The 25,697-nt window shown below is 37.2% G+C and overlaps 2 protein-coding genes across 2 annotated transcripts; one reads left to right on the top strand and one right to left on the bottom strand.

The window, feature by feature from the left end:
- The first annotated feature begins 4 nt into the window (after positions 1–4).
- On the top strand, positions 5–15,764 carry LOC149000023 (uncharacterized). Its single transcript, XM_089141000.1, has 6 exons — positions 5–147; positions 331–381; positions 554–605; positions 3,030–3,088; positions 13,403–13,448; positions 14,833–15,764. Exons 1-6 carry the CDS (start codon positions 82–84, stop codon positions 14,955–14,957), a joined length of 399 nt encoding a protein of 132 aa, XP_088997126.1. The 5' UTR covers positions 5–81; the 3' UTR covers positions 14,958–15,764.
- Positions 15,765–22,310: 6,546 nt separating this feature from the next.
- Positions 22,311–24,281, bottom strand: HSK (homoserine kinase). The gene has a single exon (XM_089140919.1). The coding sequence runs from the start codon at positions 24,206–24,208 to the stop codon at positions 23,084–23,086; it is 1,125 nt and encodes a 374-aa protein (XP_088997045.1). The 5' UTR covers positions 24,209–24,281; the 3' UTR covers positions 22,311–23,083.
- Positions 24,282–25,697: the final 1,416 nt, after the last annotated feature.

Below are 25,697 nucleotides of genomic sequence, written 5' to 3' on the forward strand. Positions count from 1 at the left end.
TTAGGGGTTTATCCAAGGAGGGTTTTATGATGCTCTCCGTCGTCGTTGCAGACAGGAGGGAGAGAAGTTGAGAAATAGATCATGGAAGATTCAAGTTCCCCTCGTCTGAGATGCTCTCACTGTGCTGGCCCGCTGTCCAAAGAATTGGTAAATCGTGATCTTCTTGATATAATCTTATATCAGCTTTGTTTGATTTGTATAACCATCTGAAGGATCAACTAGGGAAAAAAAAAAAGAATTCCGTGTCAGTGGATTGTTTTAATGTGAGGTTTCTCTTGCTACTTTGGTTATGTTCTGTTTTCTAATATAGGTTTTTACGATTCTTCTCAGGAAACCAGCAATTGGAATGTTCCACCCCTTGTCAGAGACAGCTTTTCCATGGTTGGTTAGGATCTTTTGTTTTTAATCCTTCTCCGTTTGTTAAATTATGTTAATTAATTTCCCCCAAAATTATCTTTGGATGATGTTGTGAAATATAGAAGCTTTTTATACCCGCCCACTTTGATCTTTTGTGTTTGTTTCGTTTCTAAAGTTTCCTTTTTTTATGTTTTAGATTGGTTCTGCTGTTGGCGGCACTGCAAGTGCATTCTATGGATTTAACCATGGTACGCAAATTGATGTTCGTTGCAGTATTATTTTGAGTAATTCTGTTTGTAATCCAACTGTATGCGTTAGCTGATTTGCGTATACTTTGTGTTTTTTTTTTTTTGGTTATTTTTATTTACTGGTTATATTGATATGGGATTGTAATTGATGATTTGAAGTTTCAATTTTATATGAATTAAGCCAACTCTAAGATTGTCAATTAGTCAAGGACAAGTATGGTGATGATCTGATAGTTGTGTAATTGTAAGTAGTCAGTATCTTGATTACTAATGAAGTTGCTTTCTGGATATTTTTATGCTTATTTCCTCTTCCTTTATAGGGATTTTCAAAAGTAGCCTCCTTTTTTTTTGCTTTTTTTTTAAAGGATAGGGGAGAAGATACGGTTGTAGGTAAAAATAAATGGCTATTATAAAATTTTAAACTTCTTGTGCTACTTGATATAGAGATCTGCTATAACCTGCATGATTCTTCTGTGTGTTTTTGACATTGTTAAGTGGGAAAGATGGGCTTATTGAAGCAGGATGCGTGAATAATGACTCTCCAACTATGTGATTGCTATGTGCAAGTCAAATTTTAGTTTTCTTTGTGGCAAGTTACTTGGGTGCCATACTGAATTAATAATCAGGGATAGTTTTTCCATGTGTTCCTCCCCCCTTCTTTTTGTGTGTAGTGGCGGGTAGGGGTTTGAGGTTTTTTTTTTCTGTCCCCTTCTTTCGTTTTTTTTTTTTTTTTTTTGGGGGGGGGGGGGGGTTGGGATGGGGAGGGTGGTTGTGTTTGATTTTGATTTAAAGTTGGTGAGTTAGAAAGGTTCTGAGGTGGAGGGGGAACACAGTCTAGTTTTGGAATTTGTAAATCTGTAGACTTTAATTACTGTGAAAGTTGGTCTGAACAGGGTAGACTTGAATAGGGTCTGCTTAAATCCAAGAAACTAAAGGTATTGTTATTCAACTGTAACCGAATGTTCAAGGAAGTGGAATCAGCATCCACTGAGATTCTGGAGAAAACAGCCTGTACCGCCCAAATAACCTGTTAGAATCAGGAATTGAATCCAGATTGCTTTGGATCCTATTCAACCAGAATAGGCAACACAATCTGGTTCTTGAATCCTTGGGAGTCTTTTTTGAAATAGGACTCTTATAGATAAGTTGGTCTTTTATTTCATGAAGGGTTCCTTTAATCTTGGTGATTGTTATTTAGTTGTAGAATGGTATCCTAACTCATAAAAGAAACCCTATTTAAGTTGGTTTCTAAGTTTTAGTAGTCCAAATAGAGTCTCCTAGTTTGAGTTAAGTTCTTTCTTTTTGACGTGAGGATATAAATAAGCCAAGTCGATGATTGTAAATTTTAGTCTACATTGTGTAAGATTGAATATTGTTTGTGGGAAACAGGTCGTGGTTCTCTTTGGGAGGGCCACGGTGGATTAAAAATCTTGATTCAACTTACAGTGGCCTTCTTCAACAAATCTGCAAGTAATCTTCATGTCCAGCAGCTATTCTAAGTGAGTACACAGCCCCAGCCCCTTCGACCCTAACCCATCGCAGCCCATCCACCCCCTGTCGCTCTTGCACCCTAGGGAACCGCTCCCTTCACCACTGCAGGCCACTCCAGCCCTCCGCAGCTCACCCATTGCTCCCTCCCTTGCGACGGCAAGAAAGACCTCCCCATCTCCTTCTTTTTCTTGCAATGCCCCTTCTTTCCCTCTTTTTTTTCTTCCCCTGTTTATTTTTTTGGTTCTTGCAGCAGAGTTACAAGAAAGAAAAACAGAAAAGAAAAGAAGGATTTGCATGATTAGACTTCTAATTCTCTATTTCTATGTTTTATGGCCTTCTTAAGAACAGGGAAAAAGAAAAGAGAGAAATTTTTTGATAATACCTTTTCATTTTCTTGTTCAATGTCTCTGAGAAATAAACAGAATGAAACTCTAAGAGTCTGTGTGTTATCACTTCTGTTTTGGGGTCATATTTCTATCCAAAATTGACTTTTTGTTTCTATTACTGGGCCAAATTTCAGAACAAAAAGATGTGGTAACACATAATCATTTCTAGAGCAAATGACAGAGACGTCCCAAGAATTTCACCCTTGGCCACACCCTGTGGGGGAAAAAACCGAATGTATATGCATGTACATATGAATATACCTAATATTTTAGACTCCACGCTTGATGTGTTGGTCAAGTGCTGACATGCTAAACACTTATTCACATGTTCAAGTCCTAGAAAAAGAGGTGAGGCTGCTTACATTTGACCCTTATCAGAACCTGCTAATATGACCCTTTTTAACCTTGTTCTTAATAGTTTTCTCCAATATCCGATGTTGATTAATCTTGCACATTTTATGGACTTTGCTGCATCTTCTATTTAGAGAAATGGAAAACAATGGAATTTCTTCATTTCTTACATCAACTTAATTATTTTCATTTGCAGCAATGCCAGTTGTTCAGAGATACGTAAAGGGGCCTATGTGGTTGCATTTCCTCATTGGTGTGAGTATACCGATGACCCTATTTTGCTTGGATTCCAAAGTGACCTAGACATTTTCCATTTAATATACCAGTTTGTGTCTTTTAATGTCACATATATTGTGGTTATCAAACCGATTGGCCATTACCACTAACAACATGCTCAACCTTAAAACAGTTGCTTTATAGGGAAAAAATGAACTAAAATGCATCCAAATTCTAACTCCACATTTTGGGGGATGGGCACATTGCTATGTTTAACAGCCTGTGTTTCATTTCTGTTATGAAGCTGAAAGAGCTGACTTCCACTGAGGTTTATTATTAGCAGAACAGATGGGGGATGGCAGCAGACATTTAGGTGGTCAGAATAACGTTATTAACTTAAAAGAAATACATTAGTTAAAAACAGAACAAGATATTTGTTTGTAACAAAGATCAATAAATAAATCACAGACAATAAGCAATAAAGAAGAAGAGAATAGGAGAGACTACTAGAAGACGCGTGCGGCCTTTCCCCCCATAGTGATATGTATAATTAATGGTGAGATAACAGGAAATAAAATAGAAACTTCCTAACAGGTATGCTCTGGAAAGAAATATAAACATAACATGAAAAAAGTCTAACATACAATGGAGAAGTGTAAAGCTCAAGTAAGGTAAAGTGCACGGTACATATCGGTCATGTATCCCATGATACACATAGCTAGGGTAATTGACACTCAACCTCAAGCTGGTGCATGTAGATCACCTTTTCACAACTTGAAATGCCCATTTCTCAAAGCAAGGCAGAAATAGGGGCTTTGTAAAGATGTCTCCAACTTGATCAGCTGAAGGAATGGGGGGGGGGGGGGAGTGATGGTCAACTTCTTCTGAATATCATCTCGAGCAAAGTGACAATCAACTTCAATATGCTTCATATGGTCGCGGGAGACAGGATTACTTGCAATGTAGATGGTTGTCGGATTGTTGCAGAACTTCTGCATTGGTAGGGAGACAGGAAGCCCCAACTTATTAAGAAACACAACGATCCCAACCACCTTAATTCAGCTGCAGTTCGTGTACAGACAGAACACTTTGCTTGAACATTTGACTTGACAATAATGCTTTGAAAAAATTCAACTTATTAATAAATCTACAGAGATATTATTGAGAGAGTCCAAATGGAGAAAAGAGTCCTTGCATACTTCAATATCTTATTTCCTATCTGGGATTTAATTAAAGAAAGAAAAAGAGGAAAAAGAATTATATTTAGAGAAGGAAGAGGCAAAAATCTCGTTTTTGAATGTCTCTGTCCAATTTCGATCAAGCCCTTCATCGAACGGTCATCCAATGTTCGATCGTTTTGATTTTTGGAGGAGAGCTTCACGACTACTTAAACCTCAAATCCAACGGTGGAATTATGCATCTGATCTCTCTAAGTTGGCGCGATTAGTACGTCAAAACCCTAATTGGCTGAGTCAGATAGGAACCCTGAGTTTTATTCAAATTCAGTCGTGCCTCATATCTCATGTAAACTCTATAAAAGGAGAGCATACTCCATCAAAGGAGAACAGGTTCTAGAGCTTAGTAGAAGCATTCTTTCTTCTCTCTTCAGTTTATTTAGGCTTTCTCTAGTTTTCTTTGCTTGCATTTGTGAGATTTAAATTTCTAGATTGAATGTTTAGGTTTAATTTTTTTATGTAATGCAATTCAAGTTCAAGTTTCAAGTTTTTAGATTCGTTTTTCTCTAGGTCTAGCAATTGCAGATTTAGATCATTCTAGATCTAGATCTGGTTGTTAGGGTTGGTTGAGATTCGAATATTTTGTTCAATTTGCAAGTAAGTAACCTTCTTTATTAATCTTTTCTCCTCCCTCCATTCCCGCTTTTATCTACCCCACCATATTCTTAATTTAGGATTTACTTTCTGCATTTATTTATTGTTCTCCCTTCCCCTGGATCCTTGATCAGAGATGCCTACTTCGTGTCTCATCTTTGGTTAAGGCTTCCCTTTTACTTCTTGCATTTATTTATTGTTCTCCCTTCCCCTGGATCCTTGATCAGAGATGCATAAATAAAAGACAGGGAAAAAAAATGCATAAATAAAAGACAGGAAAAAAATGCGAACAATAAAAATAAAAAGGAAAAGGGAAGTGATCTGAGTGTCAGCTCTTGATCGAGGGAAGGGGAGTATAATAATAATGATTTTGACCGTGGACCCTTTGCCGTAGCTTACAGTCCACCAATCGGGGGAATGGATATTAAAGAAAAAAACAGTGCCAGAAAGTAAATAGCAAAGCAATAAGAGGAAAAGGAAGCCTTAACCAAAGAGAGGCATGACTGTAGGCATCTCTGATCAAGGATCCAGGGGAAGGGAGAACAATAAATAAATGCTGAAAGTAAATCCTAAATTAAGAATATGGAGGGGTAGATAGAAGCGGGAATGGAGGGAGGAGAGAAGATTAATAAAGAAGATTACTTACTTGCGAATTGAACAAACGATTCGAATCTCAACCAACCCTAACAACTAGATCTAGAATGATCTAAATCTGCAATTGCTAGACCCAGAGAAAAACGAATCTAAAAACTTGAACTTGAATTGCATTACATAAAAAAATTAAACCTAAACATTCAATCTAGAAATTTAAATCTCACAAATGCAAGCAAAGAAAACTAGAGAAAGCCTAAATAAACTAAAGAGAGAAGAAAGAATGCTTCTACTAAGCTCTAGAACCTAGTCTCCTTTGATGGAGTATGCTCTCCTTTTATAGAGTTTACATGAGATATGAGGCACGGCTGAATTTGAATAAAACTCAGGGTTCCTATCTGACTCAGCCAATTAGGGTTTTGACGTACTAATCGCGCCGACTTAGAGAGATCAAATGCATAATTCCACCGTTGGATTTGAGGTTTAAGTAGTCCTGAAGTTCTCCAAAAATCAGAATGATCGAACATCGGATGACCATTCGATGAAGGGCTTGATCGAAACTAGACAGAGACATTCAAAAATGGGATTTTTGCCTCTTCCTTCTCTAAATATAATTCTTTTTCCTCTTTTTCTTTCTTTAATTAAATCCCAGATATTGAAGTATGCAAGGACTCTTTTCTCCATTTGGACTCTCTCAATAATATCTCTGTAGATTTGATTGATAATTTATAATCTCAGCCGTAGATCAAATTTGCCTTCTTTATCTCTTCAATATTTCGGAGTTGGCCCATAATCACACATCTCTAGCCCATCATGCTCCAGATTAGGCCCATTTGAGAATTTGAATGGACTTCTTGACGTGTAAAATTGCATGATTCAAGCCCAAAACTCCAAATATTTGCTTAAATCTTGAGAAGTCCTAAAATCTGCAAAAACAACATAAAACCCAAAGTAACTCCACTCTAAATGTATAAAATGCATGTTTCATGCCCTAAGATTTCACACATAAATGTGCTCATCACTAAGCCACCTTGTGTGAACCAGAATGGAGACCTGAACACCACATTAACCGGCACATAATCTCCATTCAGAGCCTTCGGTTTCGCTCGGCGAGCTTCGTCTGATTCCACTGCTGTTGCAAATGATTTCACCTTTGGGGGATCTTCCATGTCATGATTGATCGATACAGAAAACCCCAATTGTTCTGCCATGAATTCGTTCTTGTGAGTAAAAGAGAATAGAAAGCAGCATAGGAAAAAGCCTCTCACCATTTTTTCCAGATTTTCGCTGGGCGAAGGTGGTTGTCAGCAGGGGAAGGTGGGCGAAGTTGGTCATCGGCAAGGGGGGGCATAAGTAGAGGATGGGTGAAGGGAGACTTCCTTCACCCACCTAAAGGTTGGGTATGGGAGGGTATTAAATTGGGGGCATTATTGTCATTTCCTTGTCTAAAGGGCATTTGGGTAATTTGATTCAAAATTTAAATGACTTAAATAAAGGTAAGGGCATCTAGGTAATTTCCATTTAAGAGAAAAATTTAACTGTTGTAATTTGTAATTATTCATGTGGGTGCCATGTAATTTTGTAGATAATAGTGGGTGGTCATTGGTTTCACCCCAAAAATAGTGGGTGCTATGTGAAAAATTCTTGTATTAACAATGATTAATGTTCTTCCAACCCAATTATAGAAGTGCTTTTGATAACTTATTACACATAATGCATGGTTACATGATGTCAAAATTGTTCAAAAGAACAACATTCAATGTCTAAAATCATAAAAGAAATATTTAAATCTCTATGCTCCGAAAGCACAATCACCGCAAACACACACATCTCCATCATATGTATGAACCTCAAAGCATTCTCCAAAGCTAGAGTATCACTTGCAACAAAATCTAAAGGAAAACGTTCCTTGAGGGTTAAGCTTGACACAAGTTTAATGTGTGTTAAAGATTTGTGTTAAGATTTGCATTGAACTTGCATCTCCCCTCACTAAGCTCGTGTTGAAAAGCTTACTTCTCAAAAATGTTTTCCTTTAGAATGTGTTGCAGGTGATACTCCACTCTTAAGGAGTATTGTTGGTTGGCTCAGGGTCTGATACTAATGATGCAGAATATATGAGTGCTAATTGTGCTTTTCTGGTTAATGATTTTAGACACTATGAATATTGTTTTCTTAATCAATTTTGATGTCATGTAATGACTTATTATATGTAATCTGACAATAGGTAGAACTTTGATAATTAGTTTTAGAGAACCTTAATTGTTGTTAATGTAATTTAGATTTCTTTCTGCTGCTAATGAATTTGGATTTTTCTTTAGGCCATTGACATCGATCTATGGCGTAGATGTGAGATTGGCCCAAAACTATGTGACTCAGATTGTGTAGTGTGCCGGTGTAACATACCAGTCATGTCTTGAACCTATGTAGTTTAGATGGGTTGTGACAGCAATGGTAGTGGTGTCCTTAAGATTAGGGTATGAGGAATAGATACTTAATTTTTATTATGGATATAGGCTTGAACGTCAAGCCCAAAGGAAGTAGTTAGATACACCATTTAGTTTACTGGTGGTAACCAAATGTGTAAGGTATGAGTAGCAACTCTATCAGCTTGAAACAAAGTAGGATGAAACAGCTGATTGAGAAGGTTCAAAAACCCAGCAACAGACTATACCAAGAATCATAAAATCCCAAAAACAGAGCACCTGCAGTGACAGGTGATCCTTAAAACAGTACCAATAAAGAAGTAATACTGATGTCTAAGACAGTACCTGGCAGGAGAATATTCCCAAAGGTGCAGCGCTTCAAGTAAGTGAAAAGAAATGATAAGACCAGCATTAAGTCTGAAGAAGGCTCAGAAAACAGAGCAGTCTAATGTCTGGTCAATGCCCTAGCTACATAAAAGTCGACGAGAAATAGGCATCACTTGGACCCAGTTTCCTTTGAATAAGGTACAATCCTCAAAGTAGCATCAGCATCTTCCGCTGGACAAAAGAACATGATTTCTGAAAAAATCTGGAAATTAGAGGGGATCGCAAGAGGAAGCCTGGAGGCCTAGAACAGCAAATCCATATGATAATATCTTGAAGGCTTCATACACTTCGAAGTCTAAGCAATATAATACCTAGTTCACTTTTGGAAATTTCCAAAAACTAGGGATGAATCAGCAAGGTATGCAGCATGAAGCTTGCTGCAAGTACTGTCAATATTGTTGCAGAGACCGCATATTAGAGGAATTGAAGGGGTCATATGATAACACTCCTGATGCAGCACAACCAGAAGTTACTGTTCATGCTACAGTAATATGAACAGTAACCTAGATGATAATTTCATATTTGGTGGGCCCCAAGTCCACCTTGCATGGAAATAGATTCAAATTTGGTGGGCCCAAACTCCAGCTTGCAAGGAGATAAAATATGAACTGTTTTTTGTGGGAGTTATAGAGATAATTTAGAATTTTGTTATTTATTGTTGGAATAATTTGTAATCAAAGTTTTTATTTGGGTAGGATATCTAGGATAAGTTTTAGTTAGTTTTAAATTCCTAAGAGTCCTATTAGGATCAGTCTTTTGTTAGTTTTAAATTACCAAGAGTCCTATTATAGTTGTTTTCATATCAAGTATGTTTTTTTTGTTATTTAAACACTTGTAATCATCTTATTGAGAATGAAAATAGAAAAAATGAATTGAAGCTTGAGCTTTGTGCGTTTGCGGCCCCCCTTCTCTCTTTTTTTTTCTTCTTCTTTTTTCTTATGAGTGTTCTTCTCTCTCAATCTCTTCTTCAAGACTAATTCTTCTAAGATTTCCCTTCTTCCCCTTTACTTCTTTATCCTACATTCTACTCTATTATGTCCCCCATTAACTCCATTTCTTGTCTCTACTCTGTGTGTGTGGTTTCCATTTTGGGCATGAAAACAATAGAAGCCATGTATGGGTAACCAGTTCGTTTATTGTGCTTCATTTCTCAATTTTGGGATGAACCGGCTGTTTGGCACAACTTTTATTGGGTTTTGAGAAACATCAAGGGTGAAACTATTTTTCCCATTTCTATGCCCCTTTGTCATTTTTGGCTATTTTTGGGTGTTGAAATCTTGTATAGTTGCACCAGAATGAGCACGTTTCTGTGACAAAAAAGAAATAGAAACTTGCATGGCACGCATAAAATGGGCACTTTTTCTTTTAAAAAAAATAAAATCAAATAAAAAAAGTTACACATTTATTTAAGGATAAAGTATAGCTGAACGGACGTGTGAATAGGTTAACTGAACGACTCTAAATATTCACCGTCAGATCTATTAAATTAAATCTAAATCGTCCATTAAAATTTCTATTTTTTTCTCCCATTATTTATGGGTTAGTTAAGTTTAACCTAATATCACCGGTTGTTGATTCTCGTTGGCGGTAACATCTCTTTCTTCTTCCTCTGTTCCTTCTCTAATATAGTTCTTCTACAGGTTCAACATAACTGATTTCCTAGAGAGACTTAAAGGAAAAATGTTGGATTTTGTGGGAGATTCACTGAACATAAATATGTGGGAATCTCTTGTTTGTATCCTTCGAGATAGAATTAAAAACAATAAAAGAGTCATGAGATCTCAGGGAAGACAAAAATTTCTTTTTCATTTCTTCAAGACGACAACAAAAGAACTACTGCAATCAAAGGGTCCAAACTTGATGAATGCAGATGAAAGAGTTTTCAGTGAAGCCGATGGAGAGAGAACAGAGAAAGAAATAGAGAAGGAACAAAGGAAGAAGAAAGAAACATTACTCTAACTGCCATTGTTTTATTCTTTTCTTTTTGAAAATTTAACGGGTGATAAATGTTATCTTAACTAACCCATAAATAATGGGAGGTAAAATAAGAATTTTATTGGATGATTCAGATTTAGTCAACAGATATGATGGTAGGAATTTAGAGCCGTTCAGTTAACATGTTCACACGTCTGTTCAGCTACCACCTTCCTTTATTTAAACTTAAAGTCACAATTGTTCACAATAAAAAAAATGTTACATACACAATTGTTCACAATAAAGGTATAAATCCGAGAATTTAGGAGGAGGCACATAAGGTTTTGATATAACTTCTTTAGGTATCTAATTTAGATCACCAAATTGCAATCTTTGGTTGAAAAGCTCAACTGCAGTCGTTGGTTAAAAAGATCAACCATAGAGTTCGGAGATCCAAATTGTATACCTGAAAAAGTATTATTAGAATCTTAAGTAATTCCTCCTAAGAGCAGCAACAATCGAAGTGAAGCAAGACAAATAGAGGACCTATAAGACAATTGCAAATCAGTTGGCAACAACGGGATTGCCTCTAATCACTTGAAACATACATTTTATTATTGGATTTATATTTTTATTGTGAACAATTGTAGATTTAAGTTTGAATAAATGTGTTTAACTTTTTTATTTGGTTTCATTTTAAAAGAAAAAGTGCCAAATATATGCATACCATACAAATTTTTGTTTCCTTTTTGTCACAGAAACGTGTCAATTCTCATCCAACCATTCAAAATTTCAATACCCAAAAACAGCCAGAAACGACAAATGGGCACAGGAAAAACAGTTTTTCGCCCATTTCCAAAAAATGGGCTAGAAACCTTACGCTGTAAAGAAAAACACAGACAATAAGAAGTAGACATAGGACAGACTGCTAGAAAACTCACGATATGTGTAGTCTCTCCACGCCCAATTATATTTACAATTGAGATTACAAGGAAACATAATAGGAAATTCCTAACTTCAGATCTACCCATATGGAAAGAACTATAAACAAAATAAGGGAAAGTATCTAGCTTACTTTAGGGAGAGTAGAGCTCAAGAGTCTAAAGTGTATCTGATCTGCATGTACCCACACGGTATATATGGTTCAAGTACCCCATGGTACACACTGCTAGGTTGATTGACGTCATTTATAAACACTAGCCTCCCCTTTTAATAATATGTGCTTTTTACTAGGACCAAGGTTCAAAAACTTGTTGTTTCAATGTTTTGACCAGATCAGGACACTGAAATTTTGAAATTTGAACTTAAATTTTGGCGAAAGCTGGGACTAGATTATGCCAGGTTTCAATTGATGGTTTCAGTGGGTTTTAGGGCTGATTTTAACTTGGTTTTTGGTGGCAACCTATTTTAAAGCCAATAAACACATTTCTAATGGTGTTCTTTTTTCACTAATACATTAGAAATTTGTCTTCTTGATTCAGACATGTTTGATTGTATTCGAATGATATTGAGTGTTGTATTTTCAAAATTTTAAATATGGTTGAAGTATAAATTGACATAAATGAAAAGCAATTTCAATGATAATCAAGAAACCATTGAAACTTTATTAAAGTGTGCATAACAAACGTTTAAGACATAAGTAGAACATCCCAAAAGTAGCCTACTCTCGATTAAAATTATAAATTACAAATTATGATTCAGTTACAACCCCTTGAAATTCTTGAAATTTTGCTGAAATTCCACCAAACCTATGAAATTTCGTCAAAATTTCAGTCAACTGACTTAACTTCATTTCACACTAGGTTTCACTTTGGTAGGCTCAAGAGGCTGAAATTTCAGAGAATTTAGTACCATGACTAGGACTGAAACAAAATTTCCTCTACAATATAAGATTCTGCAGCTGAATCACCTGGCCCTGGTTGGAGCCCAACAAAGAGTCTAAGACGCAACTACATCTTTTGCAGCAATGAGGGTAGATCAAGAAAGATAATAGAATGTATGGATATGAAAATCACTTTTCATGCTACTATTTGATTTTTGATGGAATTTAGAATGAAAATTTTGAAAACCCTGAACTTTGAAAACCTTAGAGCATCTTTGTGGAGTTCCACCAGATTTTCTTTCAAAATCTTTCTAATTTGAGGAATCCAAATTATCAGACTACAGAAATGTGGTGGAACACTTTATCATGTCGTAAAATCAGTTACTTTTGTTGACAACCAAACACTAATTATTTCACCCTCCCCCCCCTTCCAGAATAATATAAATCAATAAGAAATCTTGAAATTTTGCTGAAATCCACCAAACCTATGAAATCCAAAATTTCAGTCAACGACAACTTCATTTCACACAGGTTCACTGGTAGGCCAAGAGGCTGAAATTTCAAAGAATTTAGTACCATGACTAGGACTGAAACAAAATTTCCCTACAATATAAGATTCTGCAGCTGAATCACCTGGCCCTGGTTGGAGCCCAACAAAGAGTCTAAGACGCAACTACATCTTTTGCAGCAATGAGGGTAGATCAAGAAAGATAATAGAATGTATGGATATGAAAATCACTTTTCATGCTACTATTTGATTTTTGATGGAATTTAGAATGAAAATTTTGAAAACCCTGAACTTTGAAAACCTTAGAGCATCTTTGTGGAGTTCCACCAGATTTTCTTTCAAAATCTTTCTAATTTGAGGAATCCAAATTATCAGACTACAGAAATGTGGTGGAACACTTTATCATGTCGTAAAATCAGTTACTTTTGTTGACAACCAAACACTAATTATTTCACCCTCCCCCCCCCCCCCCTTCCAGAATAATATAAATCAATAAATATGCTATTTGATTAACCAATTCAGAATTTCTATTGAAGTTTATCAACAGTCATTTCAGAATCTGCAGCAGATCAGTTAAAATATCCAGCTAATGAACTCTAGTGATTTCAGAATCATTAAGTCAGCTAATGAACTCTTGCCATTTTCACTGATATACCATATCCAGCTCTACTTTACCTGTGCACACATGTTAATCAGTTAAAATGTAATATCACGGAATGTCACTCATATGTCAAAATTCTGGATTTGTTTTTACTTTTGTGACTGTTTGGATGTTGTACTGTCAGTTTAATTTTTTGTTGCTGTAGAAGTTGTGTAACATTTTTGATTTATCTGCTAAGTTGCATTAATTTGCAATCTGACATTATCTACTTGATGTAGGCTCCACCTGTAATAGTTTTTTCATCAGCTTGTGCAGGGTTGTCAGGTCAGACTCTCTCTCTCTCTCTCTGTCTGTGTTCAAACTTTTTTTTTGGGTTTATATCATCTCTAAGTTTCATTGGAATATTGGATAGTGCATTGCTCACCCTGTTCAAATCATTTGTTTGGTTTCCATTATCATCTCTAAATTTCATACAATTATTCATAATCATGGTTATTGAGAGTTGGTATTACATCAGTACAGGTTTTCCTTTAAATGTGGACCACAATAATTTAATTGATTCCTACGATCTTTTAAGGTTTCATGATATTTGGTTAACCTTGAATGCTTTTTTCTCCTCTCAACCCCCCCCCCCTGCGCGGAGGGTTCATTTTCTCTCTTCTCCCTGCCTCCCTCTTTTCAGCTAGTTCCTGGATAAGTCGTTGTCTGTCATGAACTTCAAATTCCCATCAGTATTACAGCTATTCTCTAATCGGTAGGCTTCCCTTAAATTGAAATAACATAGATTAATAGATTCATAGAACTCTGGAAGATCACTGCATTCAAGTAAATGAAGTCTTCTGGTATGCAGTTCTTCTTGTCGATATTTCTTTTTCAAAATAAAACTCAAAGTGAATAGATTTTTCTTGTATTTTTCGTTTGTTTTACATTGAGTTAGGGGGTTATTACACCTAAGAAAATTTTCCACCTTTGATTCAGATGATACTTAAAGCAAATTGGCTCAATAATTTTCGTAATCGATCTCACCCAAATCTGGTGGTATTAGATACCTGATTACTTGTTTCCATTTTACTTCTACCAAAAGAAAATTTGTTATATTTCATTTTGTCGGGAGAATTGGCGAACATTCTTTTTTTTTTAATCCCATTTTGCTTTCTATTCTTTGTTTATTGTTTTTGAGGACCAATAAGCTGCTGAATAAAAAACAGAAAAAAGCACGTGCGCCCACACATGAGGGGCATGATGACTTGATGTCATCCTCACCTTCTTCCTGCGTATCACGAGCAATTCATTTGGGGTGCCAAACTCAGCAGTGGCAACCAAACTTGAACTCCACTTTCCACTAGTCCTATTAGGGTCTATTTAAGGTTGAATTCACGAACAAGCATATAAACCTGCATGGAAATGGTGATGTTTCATTTTATTGTGATCATCTACAAATTGACAAGAATTAATTGGCTTGGAGAATCTATTATTTGCAGGTTTTTAATGTATTCCCTCTGTTTTACCATGATATTCCAATTTGTTTCTCCGTTCACCTTGATCACATGAATGAGAGATTTTGTATGGTCTTAAGGGGACAAGAGGGTTTGATGAAGAGGAAAAACATCTCTTCCCTTGCCAAGAACCAGGACTTTTATTCATATACAGTTTTTGGTTATTATCCAGTTAGACAGTGAGATTTCTTAACTTCCCTGTAATTTTGCAGGTGGTGCTGTTCCAGCAGTAGCACAACTTGTCTCTTCAGCTTATCATGCAGCAATCTCGTCATCATTGGCTCCACCAGCGCAACAGGATGATAAGATGCATGAATCGAGAACCTCTACTTTGTAATTCCTTCTCCTATTGCAGAGCTTTCCTTGAATGATTTTCCCCAATCCGTATCCCCCCCCCCCCCTTCGAAAGAAAATAACCTGGCGATGTTACATAGACAACTCAGTGGTTATTGTATATTGTAGAGCTTTGAACAGTTAGATAAATAAACATTCTTCATCCATCCAGAAGCAAAAACCTTAAGGAATCATGGAACTGATGATCCTTGTTATTTTTGTTTGATAAAAACTCAATCTATGTTGATAGTGTCAAAATGAGATTCAATATCAAGACTTTGTTCATTATGGGGACTACTTGGTTCTTCTGATTGTTCCTGTTGCACGTCTGTATTCTGACCATTCATCTTCAAACCATGCTGTATGTAAAGTGTTTTGTTGTACCATCCATATGAAAATGGTTCCTTGCTTTGAAAATTTTCGCTATTATCCTCTCTGTTTCTGCTGTCAAGGCACCAAGCATGTTGAATTGACCTAGAATACAATTGTTGATCAGAAATCATGTAGGAGCCCCAGATATTTCTTTGGGTTTGAGGTGATTCAGGAAACAAAGGAGACATAGATGTGGACAATATGTAGCTATATTAAATTTTCCACTGTAGCAGACATTATAATACAGAAGGGAAATGAAATGTCATCCCTATAAGTACGAAGTGAGGCTGAATTGTATTTACATACAAGCATTCCCAGCGTGCTAAAGAAAGGAAAATGTTTATTTTTGTAAAGAATAAATCTGGTAAGCCTTCCATGCTGTGATTCCATTTTTTACCCAAGACTGCTGAAATTTTTACCTCCTGTCTGTCTGTTAGAATATTTTCTGGTTGCGAAGGAAATAGGGAAGGGAAGTGAAAGAAAATGAAGTGAAACGAAATATTGATACCCAAAATATAAAATGAAGTTAAAGGATATCCCCTGCTTAAAAATGTAAAAAGTGAAATTGAAAGTTTTATTGGTTGTAAAATTGATGCAAAAGTAATGTAAATTTAAAATAAAAAAAATAAAATTATGAAGCAACTTATCTTATTTTTAGTTTCATGACTATGAACTTATATGGCACAAGATTTCTAGTGCAGCCGTTTTTGTATTGAAAACATTATAAGGTAATGGATCCAATTTTGCTTCTGACATGTTTCATGTTTGCCCCCCCCCCCCCCCGTTAGTCCAAAATAATTGATTTTGCAAAAGTAATCTAAATTTAAAAATAAATAAAGAAATAAAATAAAATTATGAAGCAACTTATTTTATTTTTAGTTTCATGACTATGAACTTATATGGCACAAGATTTCTAGTGCAGTCTTTTTGTATTGAAAACATTGTAAAAAAAAAAAGCCAAGAAAGAAAGAAAACAATGTGTTCATGTCCATCTGCTCATCTTGCATGAATAATGAATAATATCATCCTCTCGCGTTTGTAATTTTAGGCTTACGAAGTGTAAAGCAGAGGTGTTGATAGGGAGTTGGTTTTTCTTTAGAAAGATCATAAGAAAAATCAAGAGAAGAGGGGGGGGGAAAGAGGTTTACTATAGAGAATCAAAAGTTGAAGTTGAGATTCTTGGGTATTTAGTTATTCATTTTTTTTATTAGTAAATTAAAATTAGAACAAATTACACAGTTTTTGCTATTTTTTGGGCAAAATTCTTGACTATCTACTATTGCCTCATCGAAATTACAAGTTGTCCACAGTTACATAGCACAAACCAACATGGAGATAGAACCCAAATACTCTCTTTTGGATCTGTGAAACAATTCTCAAAGATATTTTTCCCTTTTGGAAGATACAAAAATGAAACAATATTGACATTGGAGGACCCAAAAATTCTTCCGATGTATCATTTCTGGGTCCAATGGAATTCATAGGTATGGGAAGAAGCCCCATCAAATAGAGATTTTTTCTTTCGACCATATTTCGATTGTTAATAGGATATAGAAGGACCGCTACTACAAGCAGTAATGTACCTTTGATCATGAAATTGATTGTTTGTTGAACCCTATGAATCGCGTGAAAGTAGGATACTCCAAATTCGGGGGTCAAAGAGGTTCATAAAACGTTCTTGTGGAAAAAAATGAGTAAAACATCCCATTGAATCAAATTTGATCTATGAATCTAAGAAATAGTGTGAATTACTAATCTCTCTCAATTCAAAGATCCAAGATTTGGATTGATGTCTTTTCATTGATTCCTCTTAAAGTTTTCATTTCAATTGGAATTTGATTATTCATGACGTACGATGATTCTTGTTAAATGGTTAAAGCGCCCAACTCATAATTGGTAAATTCGCAATTCCTGATGGATGCACGCCAATGGGAACGTTCAATAAATCTATTAGAATTGGCTCTCTATCTATGGAATCTCATCATCATACATAACGAATTGGTATGGTAATATTAATATCATAACATACTAACAGTAAAAATTAGAATTCTTATCCATATTGGAACTCATAGGGAAGAAAATGGATTGATGGATTTAGGGTTATCATGCTTGATACCTTTAGAGGGAGAGAACTGTTCAAAAGAACCATTGATAGGTACCAAGAATTTCGTAGACATAACAAGTTCCACCCAACAGTGGTGACAACTATAAGCTTACAATACCTTAACAAGAAAGGGCTAAATGCCATCTTACGCCTTGCTTATATCAAGTTTTACTGACATACATCCTTGCTTGACTTATTTAAAGTTTCAAAATTCATGAACTTCATGACAAAATAGAATGTTATCTGAATTTGTCTCTCTTCACTATAACCAATCTAGTTCAAGGAGTTTAGATCACTCTGCATTGGTCTCAGGCGGTTGACAACCAACAAGCATCAAACCAAAAAGATGACAAATAGCATAATGATCCTGTAGTGATGTGTTTTATGTGCACATTTTGAAACTGATACAAGCAGTCTAAATATCAGAAATCTGTCTAATAAGCCCTCAATACAAGTGTTTACCCCTTCAATTATACACCAAGCAAAAGGAGGGCCAGAAAACAGAATAAGCTGTACACCAAAATGCTGAACAAAGTAGTGAAAGAAGTTGGTATTCCTATTTGTAAGAGGAAGTCCAACCTCAATACATACAAATTCCAATCTCCTCTGTCCAAGGTAAAAAGATAAAAAGGCCAAGTTGGTAAGAGAATCCCATTGAGACAATCTAGTAGTAGGATGAGAACTCATATATACAAACGTAGCATTCCATTGAACCTCAGTTGATATGTACATGAATTCACCAATCTGAGTCCCATGGAGCATCAACAAAAGTGATCCCAAAGAGAACCTCCAGCCCCAGAAACTGAACAGATTGCTAAAAAGTGATCAAGGGACAAAAACCAACACAGTTGCCATGGAAAAAATTATGCTGATTTCACTTCAGAAAGAAACAAAAAAGAGGGTCGATGTCGCCTAACTAGCAAATAAACATCCCTTCTTGCCGCAGGTTGACCCAATCCACCAGAGTCTGAGACTTCAAACTTTCATGGGTGGTTTGGTGGCCACATCTGTCTTGACACCTCAGACTCAGAGAGAATAGCTTCTACAACAATCATTTTGAGTTTCGTTCTTTCCACTAGAACATCACTCATCATGGTTAAACCGTCTTCAATTTTGTAAACCGCCACTTTCTTCTTGTACATCAGCAGGGAAGAAAAGAACCTGATATGATCTGAGCTGCTGGAGAATCCCTGATAATGGAAGGAGGGTGATATGGAGTCTCTGTATGGGGCTTTTAGGAATAACCAGAAAAGTCAATCTCAGTGGTCAAGCACTGAAAATAACTTGCATTGATTCATAACAGCATGGTTAACCTCACTGTGAGTCATATTCACAATAGTAGATGATGGTTGCTGCAGTTGGGGGCCCACCTGAATGCTTCAGAACCCAAATTTAGTGATTTTCCTGGCTGAACCAGTCCAAATGACGTCTAGAATAGAAAAATCTGTATGTTGAAGCTGAGTAACACCAGCTGCACTACAAGCAACAGGACGATGGACAACTGTTGAAACAACTACAGGAGGTTCCCACAGATGAGAAGGGAGATCCAGTTTATGCACCTCAGACAAATAGAAGCCCAGCACTAACTCAAGTTCATATCTGTAGGAGTAAAGCACTGCAGTGGGCTGAACCTCCGAAGTAAGTGGCAATGGAAATTGGGTTGTCTCAGGGCATCCGAAGAAGAATTCATCATAAACACAACAAAAATCAACCAACTTATTACGATGAAGTGGTGGAGTGGCATTTCAGGAAGTAGTGCCAATTCCTTATATTCCATCTTAGAAGCAGCAAGTTTTCGATAAGCCTCAGAAGGCTTAAAAGAACATCAATACCCTAGTGACATATGTAAATACAGTTTGGACACTAAGTTCTGGTCGAAATTCATAAATTCATAGGCCAGATTAGCTGGGATGGTGTTCTGTGATCCAAGCTACACCTGAGCAATTGATGTAATCCCACCATGGGTGGAACAGTCACCCTCGCTGCAAGAGATAAATTTGATGTCACCATGCCAGACAAACATTCAATGACCTACCAACAACTAGCCTCTGTAAACTCCACTGCCAGAATCTCATAATCATGGAACAGCCAAGAAAGCTTCAGAACCTGAATCCATTAGATATTTCTTAAGGAAAGAGAACTTTGTCCAGAGCAACAACAGTATTCCAAAGTTGAAGGACTATCAGATGGCCTTTGTACGTCCAGGGTTGGAAAACAGTACTGCATCATATCCCTGCTGTCGCAAGCTAAACAATAACGCAATCTGGAGCATCGTCACCAGATGGATCTACTCTATCTTCACAGAAAGATGTTACCCAGCCTTGCTATAAACATTGTGGAGATCATAAAGGTTTACAGCAACATGGTCACTGACCCAACCAATAATCGTGTATCTGAGCTGGTCCTCCAGATGATGTAGCTTTAGGTCAGAAACTGAGAATGCTCCCTACCTGGAACATCCAACTTGGAGGAGAACTTGGAAGCTAAAATCTCAGCTGAAGCAAGGAAAACTGGATCTAAGGGGACACTGGGGGTGACTGAAGCAAGGGAAGAGGATTGGGATTCGTCATGAAATAAAGAACCACAACATGTTCACAAATAGGAGTTGAAATAACCAGCAAAGAGAATGCAGTTTTCAACCAAGAGTAACAATGCTGTAATATTCACCTGGAACTCCCAACATATAGAATACCGAGGGAAGCCCATGAATGCGAACAACATAAGCCTTGCGCAGCAAAGGGAGAAACTGAACTGGCAATGCCCTAAATCACCAAATAAGAACACATCCTAATCCGTGAAAAACCTACCAAATCATCCACCCAGCTGAAGTGTGGTTTCCAAAGAAAGAGAAAAGGCCTATCAAATAGGCACTCAGGAGAATCACTCTCTCATAGCTCTCAATCACAGAGCCATGGCACAGCCACAACAAACATGAAAAACCAAGTATTAAGAACTTCAAGTTCATTGAATGAAAGCACAGTGATGATAATAGAATAGCAGAAGGCACTTACTTAAGAAGCAAATAACAGAGCACCAATACAAAGTTCACAAAGATCCATGGTAGAAAAGACAAGAGAAAGCACATGGGGATGAGGGTTCTTCTACCTCACAAGGCATAATCAATATACCACAACCAAATAGACATGCTTGGAGAGATAAAACTGAAATAATTGAAATTTAGAGTTCCAAGAGCCACTGACCTGGGAAAACTGAAAGATTATTGATCTAATAGCATCAAGAGACCCAGAGAGGATCAAGAAGTTAAGCATGCAATGATTCAAGGGTTTTTAACCTTGAAACCTCCGCTCATCCCTCTACAAGACTTTGTTGTCCAATAATGACTCCCTCTGTACATGAACTGCTACCACGGTGGTGATGCTTTACAATTTTTAGGATAGACAAAAGTGAAATTATGTACTGTCATCTAATACTTGCCATGTAACAGAAACAATGAAAACAAACAATTACTCCTGCCTTTCCCCAACCCCCTACCAATGAGGGGAAGAAAAAAAAAAGCAAAACGAAGCGAAACAAAACAAAAAAAGAAGAAAGAAGACCAAAAATACTGTTAGCAGCACTAACAGGGGCTGTCTAGTGGTAGCTCCTAGTTTCAGCACAAGATCCATATCAAAAAATGTTGAAAATATAAAAAAGTTAATGATAAACTCTTTGCTTCCTTGTTTATTATGTTAATTTAGTGGTTAACATAAAGGGGGGGGGGGGGGGGGGAGCTCAAAACCCAATTCAATCCCTCACTGGAGTAGGGTACCTCCAATATTGATGGAGAAGAAAAGAACATCTCTTTGTTATAAATAAATAAAAAGAAAAAAAAAGCTGCAAGTTCTTTTTTTTATATGAGAGGAACTAAGCAAGGGGAAAGAGAGCACTCTAAGCAAGATGGTCAGAGTTGGGAGAAGTCTAGTATAAACGGGAAAGGTTGAAAAAAATCCATATTAGATGAGCACGCATATTGGAGAAATCAGGCATAAGGTGGTAACATAATGAATGGATAGGATTTTCTAATTCCATTTAGAAGGTAAAACACAGTTAGCTGGTCCACCAGCCAGAAAACCTTTTGCCCCTCAATGAAGTCGATGATTTACAGATCTAAACTGCTAATACAGATGCTCTAGGCAGTCTGCATCAAACTTCAAAAGAACCATCCCAGGATTCTCTACAAGATTCAGTACTCATTGAGAGGTAATTCCAACACTCATTTAATCCAAATGTAATTCAGGACTGCCATTGATGTACAGATCATTTTGAGAGGATTACTTTGAGGCATCACTCAGGTAAGCAAACTGAACAGAAAAGTTATTGGCAAAATTGGCCCCTTCACTCCAATGTTGACCCTTTCTTTTTTCTTTCTTTCCTTTTAAATATGTTTCAATTCCCAATATCATATTAACAGGGATGATTTCAGTTCGATTTAAACCCACCCCCACCCCCCAACCATCAGTGTTGTATATGTTTAGAGGGGACTCATTGGAATCCTTTGGTGAGCTTGCAGTATGAAAAGAAAAGTGAGTTGGGTGTCCATAAATTTTGTAATACTCCAGATGAAATCCAATGCTTTAATTTATTTGAGTATGTTTCAATATAGGAATATCAAAGTATAGACAGACTCATTAGCAAGTATTCAGCTTGATTGATTACCAGGTGATACCAGTCTCAATTAAACTATCATTTTTGCAGCTCCTACTTTAGCAACCTTATCCAAAGTCCTGTGGATGCTCTTTGTGACTTCTCTAGGAGGTTTAAAACATGGTCAATCAGATAATAAATAATAATAATGGATGTATTCCAACAGTTAGGCTTTGTTTCATATAGGTTTTCCACTTCTATCTCCTCTGATTTTTTTTTTTTGGGGGGGGGGGGGGGGGGGCTCAAATTCCTCATTGCTGTGACTGTAGCACTAAGAACAATACAACAGCAAGGCTGAATGTGAACAAGTTCACTGTAGTTGTTCTTCAGAAAGTAGTCATCCTATCATTTTGATTGATTATATTTCAAGCTCTGATTATCATCAATGCTTAGATTCAATAGAACATGATCCATGGATTTACTGCTCTCCAAGCTGAAGCCTAACAAGTTATTTAAGGGTTCATTTAGCTCTAAGTTCGAAATGCAATTCGGGATATTTTGTGGATCGGATGACCACCTTCCTGGGATACTTCAATAAGATTTTCCTCTGCACTGAAAAAACCTCAACATCATCATTATTATTATTATTACTACTACTACTATTATTATTATTATTATTTTGAAATCCTCATTATATAGCCAGCTTATATTTTAGCTAAACGCACTTACAGATTTTACAATTAACAGTCCTACTCAATCATCTATAGCAAATGTTTTTACGGTCGAAAGTGTAACCCATAGGTGCGACTGAAAAATGAATATAAAAATTCAACTACCCCCATCCCCACCCATAATGCAGAAGAAGAGAACGACTGAAATGAAAGGACTTACATGATGTATTTAGAAAAATTTGAGCGCAGAACAAAGACCCGACCACCTTTTGATATTCTATCTAATCTCTATTATTGAAAACCCCAGAACCCCAGAGGTTTCAGAAGCTCCCTTTCTCCTAGAAAATGAAGAATAGGAACGAACTCCAAAAACCAGATTTACCTAGTTCTTCATCTAACTCAGTTGCTAACAATCCTGGCACCTACCCGATCAAGTCTACGAACCATAGAAGACGCCTTCAAACCTCCATCTTTAATGAAAGCTTCTACCATATGATATCCAATCTCTTTACCCTTTTCCTCATTATCCGTAACTGCAACTGCCGTAGGACCCGCGCCACTAATTGTACAGCCGAAAGCTCCTGCTTTGATTGCCGCCTTCTTTACAGATTCCATTCCAGGAATCAGGGGCGCTCGTTTCGGCTCTACGATCTTATCCGAGGACAATGACGACCCCAGTAATCTCAAATCCCCCTGCAAAACAGAAGCCACCAGAGCCCCTGCTTGGCTAGAATTCCATATATGATGCGACATTTCAATCTCTAATGGCAAGGCAGCTCTCATCTTCTTCGTCGGAGCTTCGAACTCTGGAGTGACGAGAACGAAAAACAGCTCCTTTTCGATCGGAAAATTCAATCGGATCAAATCAAGTGGCTCGTAACAGCGGATCAACACAAACCCACCCATAATAGCTGGTGCTATGTTATCAGCATGGTAACCTGAAACCTTAGCCTCTGATTCCAGCCCTGCAACAACGAGATCCGAGGTCGACAGTTTCCGGCCAAAAATCTCATTAACAGCCACAACGGCGGCGGCGGCACTTGCAGCGCTAGACCCGAGACCGCTTCCTAGTGGTAATCCTTTATCTAAAGAGAGCGACAGACCAACCGATCGTATGCCAAGCATTTTCATGGCAGACATCGCCCCGAGTCCAGCACAATTCAAAAGAGGGTCTTTGCTGAGTCTAGAGGAACTGTCCCCGACGCCATTAATTGATGAAATTGAGATCTCACCTGGACGAACATCAGGATCCACCACTAGAGAAACGAAATCTCCTACTCCATCGACCGCGGCGCCAAGGAAGTCGAAGCCCGGGCCGAGATTAGCAATTGTTGCAGGTGCAAAGGTTTTGACGGATGTGAGGACTGGTTCTGGTTCGGCTTCGAGGGTTTTGAAGAGAAGAGTGCTGTTGCATCTGAAGCTCTGGAACCGAAAGGCTAAGGAAGAAGAGCTACTGGGTTTGGAAAGGAAAGGGTTCAAGGTCGGAGGAGAAATGGAAGCTCGAGATGGGTTACAGATCGCCATTAGGGCTGTCTGAGGAGCTTGGAATTTTCACCTTCGAAGTTTGAAAAGTGCCACTTTCTGCTGCACTCGCCCTTACATATAAATGTCCGAACCGGCTATAACAATCGAGTCCAGATCAGCTCTCCGTCAGGGGAGGCCTAGATGCTCCCCCAACGGTTTCCAACCATACAGTAGCAGGTGGGGTCTACATAGATTTAACCGGTAGGGTCCACATGGGGTTGACTAAAATTTTTATTTTTTTAATATTTATTTATTTACATGTTGACGCACTCCCACTATTATGTGGCTCCAAAACCGTCGCAAAAAGTTGTTCTCCACTAACGGAAAATGGTCCGCCACGTAACGATCATGGATCATGATTTCATGATTTGATATCCTACCCGAAAAAACAAAACAAAAAAATAGACTAGTTTGTTAAGAGTTTGGATCATCTCGTCCATTCATATATTTATACTTATATATAAGTGTAGATCCTCATTGTTTTATTTGACACGGGCTGACCTCTGAGTGTAGGCCTCACATTCATGTAAATGTGGTCGATAAGTGGAAGAATAGGTTAGGTAGAGAGCATCTCCACTGGTTTGGAAATCTTGTTGCATCCATCATACATGTTAGCAAAGTTCTATTTATTTCTTTTATAAATTTCTACAATTCTCCGATATTTATGTTATATTTACTAGAATTCTCTTGTTCAAACTTTCACATTTGATTCCCTCACTACAACAAAAAAAAATCATAGTAGTGTCGAAGACCATTTTCTCCAACGATTATATGGTATTGTCGCCAAAAATATGCATTAACCTTGACAGGGACAGCTGCCATAAACCATCACCAAATATTGATATTTCCCCACCCAACGCAATTTGTGTCGCCATATTTTCATTTTGTCCGACAGGTTTCTACAAATTGTTGTGGAATAGCATTGTTGGCAATAAAGTTGGTTCAATTCATTGGTCCAATTGACAATGACAATTGTGTCACCATATGTTCATTTTGTCCGATAGTTTTCACGATAAAACTTTTCTTGATCGCCCGACCACGCGCTCGGGGGAACTTTATATAATAATATGAAGGGCTTTGCCTCTGACCCTGAGGCAATACGAATTTTGACTTCCTATATGAAAGCGTTTTTTTTTACCAACTGAGCCACCCATCGAGGTTAGCCTAACGATGATTTATATAATAGTTCTCACCCATCTCTTTCCAACCTTCCCGTTTACATATCAGCAAAGTTGAATGAATGGACACGTTTCTCTTGTAAGGATCCTCACCTAAACCCATGAAAAGAGACAAAATTGGCTTGAGAGGACCTGAGGTATCTTTGGTAGGAAAGAAAAAGGAAGAAAAATAACATTTTAATTAACATAAAAATAATGATGGTAAAATTCAAGAGTGGAAAATTATTCTTAGATGTGTCTCTCACTTTATGGGAGCATCTCTTCTTCGTTTGGAGGTACATTCTTTCACTTGTACTATTATAAAATGCAGA

Source organism: Hakea prostrata, chromosome 11, assembly GCF_041222555.1.
Source record: "Hakea prostrata isolate BN-2017 chromosome 11, UWA_Hpros_2, whole genome shotgun sequence".
Lineage (NCBI taxonomy): Eukaryota > Viridiplantae > Streptophyta > Magnoliopsida > Proteales > Proteaceae > Hakea > Hakea prostrata.

Bases quoted from the DNA above. Each gene is read 5' to 3' on its own strand.
- LOC149000023 (XM_089141000.1), top strand. From the start codon at position 82: ATGGAAGATTCAAGTTCCCCTCGTCTGAGATGCTCTCACTGTGCTGGC. The intron at 606-3,029 runs GTACGCAAATTG...TTTCATTTGCAG, and splicing joins ATTCTATGGATTTAACCATG to CAATGCCAGTTGTTCAGAGA. The intron at 3,089-13,402 runs GTGAGTATACCG...TACTTGATGTAG, and splicing joins GGTTGCATTTCCTCATTGGT to GCTCCACCTGTAATAGTTTT.
- HSK (XM_089140919.1), bottom strand. From the start codon at position 24,208: ATGGCGATCTGTAACCCATCTCGAGCTTCCATTTCTCCTCCGACCTTG.